Source organism: Hibiscus syriacus, unplaced genomic scaffold, assembly GCF_006381635.1.
Source record: "Hibiscus syriacus cultivar Baekdansim isolate YM2019G1 unplaced genomic scaffold, ASM638163v2 tig00110945_pilon, whole genome shotgun sequence".
In the NCBI taxonomy this organism is placed as follows: Eukaryota; Viridiplantae; Streptophyta; class Magnoliopsida; order Malvales; family Malvaceae; genus Hibiscus; species Hibiscus syriacus.
In genome coordinates this window covers 2,734,171-2,742,719 of record NW_024062926.1, presented here as the reverse complement: position 1 = coordinate 2,742,719, position 8,549 = coordinate 2,734,171, and the positions used below count along the sequence as shown (strand labels likewise).

General features: G+C 37.3%; 1 protein-coding gene across 1 annotated transcript; it reads right to left on the bottom strand.

Moving 5' to 3' along the window:
- Positions 1-2,653: 2,653 nt before the first annotated feature.
- Positions 2,654-4,540, bottom strand: LOC120147928 (triphosphate tunnel metalloenzyme 3-like; the record flags this gene model as incomplete). The annotated part of the gene is made up of 2 exons (XM_039161158.1): positions 2,654-2,932; positions 3,803-4,540. A coding segment is annotated over one exon (723 nt), but the record flags the coding sequence as incomplete, so codon positions are not given.
- Between the last annotated feature and the right edge of the window lie 4,009 nt (positions 4,541-8,549).

The following is an 8,549-nucleotide window of genomic DNA, read 5'->3' as shown; positions in this document are numbered from 1 at the left end:
TTTTGGTCAAAGTCAACGGTCAAACTGGTCAAAGTCAAAGTCAACGGAAATGTCAATGGTCATGTCAAAGTGAACGATTCGGGTCAAGGTTAACGAGTCAGATCGGTTCGGGTTAACTCGGTTCAGTCTGAGTTGACTTAGATCGGTTCGAGTTGACTCGAACTAGTTCTAGGAGATTCCAAGCCAGGGGAGAAGCCCCACGCACATGTGGTGGCGTGTGGTGGCGCATGATAGTGGTGACAGGGTCCGGGACGACAACAGACTACTCTGGGAGCATCCAAACCTCATTATGAAGCCATATAAATACCCAAAATCAACTAAAACCATCGAAAACAAAAACAAATGGTTGAAACGCTTACTCACGCCGGTGATGGAGGAAAACAGCGGTGAAGACCTAACCCAAGGCCTCGGTTTTGAGCGCACAGAGGAAGGGAGCTCGGTGGTGCAAACGGTGAGGCGAAGGGACGACTAGTTCGGCGACAATCAGGGGAAAAAGTGGTGGCGACGCAAGGTTTTCCTCCCTCGATTTACGATGGTTGGTGATCGATTCGGGGTCGTTGACGGTTGGGGACAATCGTGGAAGAACGTCGGTTCGACTAGTGATGTCAGAACACCACAACGACGGTCGGAGCGGGCGAATCGGTGAAGGGTGCGATGATACTAGAGATTTTTTAGGGTTTGGGGAAAATTTAGGGATTTCACGAGAATGGGGGAATGGTTCTAAAAAATGGGTTATATCCCAAACGATAATATAATACTTATATTTATTATATTAATCACAAATAGTGACTTAGGTTAGATGACAGAAAAATGGCTAGCCATACCCTAATTCCTAAGTTCAATCCATCGTAGCCTCCAACTTCTCATTTTTTTTTTATTTTTTCACTGACCAGAAAATTGGATAAATTCAATGATAAGTCCATGAACTTCCCAAACTTCTAAAATCTTTTAGAACTACCCGTTTTAATCTCTTAATTAAATAAGATACTTTAAATTAAATTCGGGGTGTGACAGGCGGCACTTGGGGAGAAAGAAGGAAGAGAGGAAGACTAGGAGTAGAGAGTGGTTTCCAGTTTCCACTTTGGCGTCCGTGCCGTGTTAACTGATGTTGACGAAGCCAAGCCCCAAGGCAAAAGAGCCGAAGCCACTTTGCCTAAGCAATTTTATTCCTATGAATTTTGACAGGGAGCCAGCCGTCTTCCTGTTTCAGAAAATAAATGCAACCCATAGAATTAGTGGGTTTTTTTAATATTTGCAATATTAACCCTTCAAATTTATCGATTTTACATCATTGTACACTTGTTTTTTTCCTTGATGGAACATTTGTTGTTAAGCTGGCTGAGCCTGAGCCTGAGCCTGAGCCTGAGTAGCCATGTTTATCAGTACAAGTTTTAGGTATCCTTAAATGATGTATGGATTTATTTAGACAAGTTCAGCTGGAAAATGTATTCTTAGATGTAGTTGATTTACGAGACTTCAAACCGACTTCCCAGCCAAATATTATTACTTTTTAAATTCAATGTTTTATTTATATTTCACAACTCATGATTTGCATTATATTATTATATTATACTCATTTTTATCATTAAAAATTTAATAATTATTTTATATAAATTAACTGTTCCTCCTTGTCTGTAGTCCACTCCCCTTCCACTTGTATCTGATCTTAATTATATTAACAGCGTTAATATTCGTTATGTGGTGGACTTTAATTGATGGTGGTAACTTATTATTTTGCTTTGTAACATTGTTAATTGCATATAGAAGCTTGCAGTGATTATGTTTTTCTTTGATAATTCGTAGCTAGATATAAAATTGTTTTTGCAGACATGATCAGTGCTAAATGATATTAATGCATCGCTTAATTTGACTGCAGTAGATTAGAGGTAAAGGGGTTGCTTTTCTTTTCATCTTCATCTACTTCTAAAGGTTGGTAAAACGAAATCCGACTGGTTAGTGGGATCAGCTTCTTTCAGGTTTCCATTCGATGGACTTCTAAAAAAGAAACATTCTGGTTGAGAAAACAAATATACGAGTGATGTAGAGGATGGTGAGGAAGATGAAGAGGATGACAACACAGATGATGACGTATCTGATGAGGATTTCTCGAGTGAAGGAGAGGAAGAGGATCCCGAGGATGACACTGAAGCCAATGGGGATGGATGGAGAGTTAAGAAAAAGATGATGACGACAACGATGCGGATAAAGATGATGAAAAGAACGATCATCACCATCCATAGGTCATTGAGAAATTACAACTCATCTTGCAACCTTGCATTTAGAGACCTACTGGGAATTGGCAGGATGGGAGAAAAGAGGCAGCACAGGCAAAATTCTGAAAAAAAATAATTCTGTAGAAAACACCCACAAAGGCAGAGATACAAGACTCGTTAAATTAGCAGTTCAACCTTGTCTGTCGAAAGAGTAAAATAATCATGTCCATTGCCAATGATAAAAGGTCTCAGAATAACATTACGATAGAGTTAAAGTTTATTTTTTGCACGAGAGATTATCAACCTTGCTTCTTCTACCATTGCTTGTGTGATAACCATACTGCATGGCAACCTAAAAATGGGAAAAGCACATTATCAGATTAAAGAAGTGAATCAAAAATTCAAAATCAACTCTGCAACAACTAGACTTCACAGCTGACTGAAGAACATAGTTGCAATTTAATTAAAATTCACACATTACATTTCAATTAATACAGCATACAAGCTCGCTTATTTGTCTTATAGCCCTGTATTTTTTTATTCCAACATAAGAACTATTCAAGATCATTCCCTTCTCATCATGAAAAGTCAAGTAATTAACACCAACCAACTTGTCCTCACCACAGATCCAGACAAGGAAAGAAAGAAGAGAAATCAGATAGGTTCACAGACGAAGTTCTTAAGGAAAACAGTAAGTCTCAGGTGTCACTGCATAGTTTCTTGATAAAAAGATAAACCTTTGCTAGAAGCAAACATTGATGGCTACATAAATTACATTGTCATTATTGCTTAAACATTGATGACCTTAAGCCAGCTATTCATGCCCCATAATGGATTAACTTATGATCTGAAACTACAAATGCAAATGTGCAACTTTACATTGATAAATGGATTGCGGAAACTCAATAAGTTAGCCTTTACCATCTATTCGACTCATGTAACCAAATGTTGAATACAGTTGCAGATGCACATTCACAACATTTTCGCCAGACTTGAGTGCCCCAAATGAATTCGTTAACTTAAAAAAAAGACGTTACAGGGCTTACAGCATATGAATGATTATGATGAAGGCTTTGGAGAACAACAACCAAAGAGTCAACAGTTCTTCCAAGTCGTAACATTTGAGGGAACCAATAAAACTATCTGCTCTTGCATTCTAATAACCTCTTTCTAGTTTTCCTATACATTACACAACACTCATACATACCATAACAAACATGTAGCACTCAGTATAATCCAATCACAAACACATCCTTTTTTGTCCCAAGGTAAAACATTGCTGATTATCAATTAGCGAGATTTCTACTAATCAATGGAGTTAAATATCCATTTTTTTTCAAAGGAGTTATCGTGTTTTCTCAGATCTTTCCACCTAATTGCTGCTACATTGAATGTAAAGAACAAGCAATAACCTGATTTTCCTTTTTCAAAAAAGATTCTTGACGCTGTAAAAGAAGATTAAAGCACCTTAGCAATTTAAACAAGTTCGTAACAAGGAAACTATAACACAAACAAATTATTATCACCAAATACCCACAATGATGAGCGAGCAATCTTCCAAGTATCAACTTTTGATGCAAGGAACTAACCTCAAACTCACTTTGCTAAGGCAGCTTCCCAGACCTAAAAACAGCAAACTTTGTCATCTTAGAGTACGAATAAGCAACCCCATTTTCCTTCAAAAACTCCTCAAGCAATTTCTTAACCCCATCAGGATCCTCACTTTCACATTCGATCTCGTAGCATGTCCCAAATTCATACTTAGTCTCATCCAATTCCAGCTTCAGATTTTTCCAATCAAAAACCTCTCTTTTATTCTCAAACCCACCTAAACAAACAAATCCCATTTCTTCCCCAACCCCAAACTCCTCTTTAACCCTCATCAAAATCCTCGACTCAATCATAGCCAAATTTGCCGGGTCATCCACGCAAGCGCGTGCAGCACACGGATCTAGGTCCTCTTCATCTTCCTCCACGCGACTGACACCATCTACCAGAATAGGTCTGGATTTGAGGGAAACGATGCAGCGGGTGTCATTGTTGAGGAAGCGGAGGCGAAGAACGGAGAGTTGGGAGGAAAGGGTATTTGTTGGGGTGTCGAAGAAGAGGTTTTCTTGGTGGAGGGTTCTGGAGAGGAAAGGAGAAAGGATGGTGGTTAATTGACGGTGGGCGGAGGCGTCCTGGAGGCGGAGCTTGACTTCGACTTCCAATAGGGGGAAAGACCGATGCGTTGAACCTTGGAGGTGGGGATAGGGTGGGAACGATCGAGGAGGTGGAGAAGGGAAGAAGAGGAGGTGGCGGTGGAGGCAGTCGGAGGAGGTGCAGGTTTACGGGAATCTTCGAGTTCTAGCTTGTCTTCGAGCTTCACTTCGATCTTGGTGGGTTTTCTTCTAAGCATTTCCTTAGGCTTCAAAAAAGGAAAAGAGATACATAAATTTAAATGTTTGAAATTTTAAATTATATATTTTAATATTCGAACATAAAATTTAAAAATTTAAAATACAAAATCTAATAATTTATAATATAAATAATATATTATATTATATATATATATATAATAAAAACTAACATACCCGGATATTTGAAAAAACAAAATTTTGTGACCTGAGCCTGATCCAGTAAATTTCGGGCCGAGTACCTGACCTGTTCGGATAATTTTTTTTAAAAAAATTACCTAATTTTTTAATGTTCAATTCAACAGATCGATGAATCGAGTCAACTGAGTAGAATATTTTTATACACCCCTACTACATATTATCGTGATGAGTTCAAGCGGACGATATACATATAATAGATTTAAAAGAACTTGACATATCAATTATATATATAGTTTTAATAGATTTAAAAGAAATTGACATATAAGGATTAAAAAAATAAACATGTTGTTGTCAGCACTGGCGGATGTATTAAATTCGGATTAAGTGTATCTCATTATTTTGAAAAAATGATAAAATTTAGTTTAATATGTTATGAAAAAATAAAAAAAAATAAAAATTTTGCATATCTATTGTTTATAAAAAAATATTAAAATTTTGGATTCTTATTTTTAAATTTTTGGATCCTTCACTAATTATCATTTGATATTTTAATAAAACATTTTAAACGATATGATTTTAAAAATCAAAAGAGATATTTAACGAAATTGAATATGTTAATATTATGTAAAAGAATTTATTAAATAATATCAGTAATTATAATGACAATTATTTTCTTAAAAATCTTAAGTTTTGAGTAATAATATCGACAGGATATATGAGGTGAATTTTCCCAAAAATCAACCTAACTTTTTTTATTTTTCTGTCAAACACCCATGCAGGTATATTTCCCGATCTAACACCATTTCCAGAAATGTGCGGCCCATGCATCGCGCCTTACGTTGACATGGCGTCACGCTGGGCAAGGCGCGGTGAATGGGTCGCTCCTTATGCCACGTAGGGTAAGGCGTGATGCATGGGTCTCGCATTCCATCCATCTGACACGTGGCAGAATGGCGCGGTGCATGGGGTGCGCCTTGTATAATTATATTCGTATTTCTCGGCTTTAAAGCGTTTCCTCTCGGCTATAAATAAAATGCTCCTACCCCGTAAACATTCACACAACAATCCTCTCAACCTAAAACATCAAAAAATAATCCTCTCAACCCGTAAATATCACCTGACAATCCTCTTATCTTTGATTCAGAAGTTCGTTCGATATTTCGTTGTAAGGTAATTTTTTTATAATATTTTTTATAATTATATATGATTATTTGAAGAAAAAAATATTGTACTAATTGTTTTCAATTAATTTTTGTGGTTGTAAAATTGGAAAGCGGAAGCATACGTCGAAATATTTTTGCCTATACGGTAATAATATAAAATTATATTATTTAAATTATTTACGTTTATGTGTAAATTTTTTATTGTGTTATATTTTAATTCATATATTATTTATTTAATTAGGCTTATTTCAGGTTTTTTTACAGGTATAAGATTGCCTCACTTTTAAACTCTAAGAATGACACGAATTTCAGTTATTGTTTATTATGATGAAGAAATTCGAGAAGATGAAACCGGTGTTGTTTTCGTATCAAATCATTATGTTAAAATATCCTTAAAGAGAAACATAACTCTTGCGGAGCTGATAACGAAGATTTCAAGGAAGGTTCATGTTGGAAGTACTAGAAGAATGTCGTCTCTTCAGTACAGAGTTCGAACATCATTATTTCCGTTAACTTATACAGCGTTCGAACTATCGAACAATAATGATGTTGAAATAATGGTTGACTCTCAAAATCATTATTCAGACGCCGATACGAAGATGTATGCAAAGTTTGTTGAAATGTGTGTTGTTCGGGGTCTGTCATTAAGCTCCCACTATGGGCTGGCTGACAAGCCGATCAAGTTGACAGACCAACTACAATAATGTGTAATGTTTTTAATGCCATAATGGGAAATCCGCATCATGGTGTCATCCCATCGACTTCAACGGGGAGACATTCATCAGTAACTTCTTACGATCTGTACCGAGATGGGTTCAAAAACAATCCGTATGGCAACATCGCGTCCAGTTCAAGGGGAAGGCATTCATCTACCAATTTATTTGACCTAAATATGGAGATGCCCTCGACACAACAATTTGTGCAGTTTCCATTTGACACGATGGCTTCAAGCTCTAGGGGGAGGCATTCTATTGCGAGGTTTTTCGATCTCAATGTCGATATGCCTTCTAGTTCAAGGAGAATAACCACTTTGTGAGCCATGTGAGGATGATGCTGAGACTGGACTATTCATTCACCCAGAATCACCGCAGTTCAACTCCGATGATGATGATGATATAGATGAAGTTCCCACAAATGTGACACAAACTGAACCTCCAACACACATGTATGAAGTTGAATATGGTGTAATGCACAGGCCAGAATTTGCGGATATGCCTAATCTCGGTGACTATGGATTTTACTCATCAATAAATAATGGTGAGTTATATTTAGGCATGGAGTTTTCAAGCGAAGAAGAAGGAATGAAAGCTATAAAGAATTACAATATCCGTAATTCTGTTCAGTCCAAAGTCGACAGCTCTACGACAGAAAAGTATGTATGTCATCGTGTCTTACGTGAAAATGGATACAATTGGATGGTTCGAGTATCAAAGAGGAAGAGGAAAAATAATAAATGGGAACTAACGATATACAATGGTCCTCACACATGTTGTGCTGGAGGGATCAACCAAGATAATCTCAACTTGGACTCTGAAGTGATCTGCCAAGCAATCAAGCCCATGGTAAAAGCAAGATCCCATATAGTTATTGCTGCGTTGATTTCAGCTATACAATCTCGGTAGGGGTATTCCGTCTCATACAAAAAAGCATGGAAGGCAAAGCAGAATGCCATTAAAAAACTTCACGGAGAATGGGATGCATCTTACAACGAACTTCCAAGTTGGTTTAGGGTGGTGCGGAGGTTGAATCCTGGGATAATTGTGGACTTCAAAACTTGTCATGCATACCATAATGATCGAGTTCTTCGAAATTGATGCCAATTCTACCAGGTTTTTTGGACTTACCCACAGTGCATTAATGCTGTGAAATACTGCAAGCCTGTGGTCCAGATCGATGAGACTTTCTTGTATGGAAAATACAAGCAAGTTTTACTATTGGTAGTTTCCAATATGGTAATCGCAACATTCTTCCATTTTCTTTTGTCCTTGTTGAATGAGAAAATACAGATTCTTGGGCTTTTTTCCTCCGAAACTTAAGTTCACATGTTATCACAAGGGCAAAAATCTGTGTCATTTCAGATCGCGAAGCTGAGATCAAAGCAGCAATGGAGTCTTTGGGTCCAATGTGGAAACCACCCTTTGTCCAACATAGGTACTGTATCCGACACATTGATGCGAACTACCATGGAAGGTTCAAGAAGAATGATGAGTGCCAATTACTTGTGCGCATGGGTAAGTGAAACTACTGTAGTTTTTTTCTTTCTATCATTTTCATTTTTTAAAGAAACAAAGTTAGTAAGTTCTACATTTTATGATCAGGTTACGAACTACTACCTCAAACATTTGAATCGATGCTTCAAGATTTGCGGGCGAAGAACGAGGAATGATACGATCACATTAGCCTCGTCAATAAAGAAATATGGACAAATGCATATGATCGTGGATATCGATATGAACACATGATGACCAACTTGGCTGAGGCAATTAATTCAACCTTAAAGGGGACACGTCACTTACCTGTAGCGACTTTGGTAAAAACTACATATCTTCATTTGAGGGCACTTTTTTCCAAGCTCGGGGGACAAGTTCAAATATGGATGCAAGACGGTCATGTCTATCACCCTAGATTAGTTACAT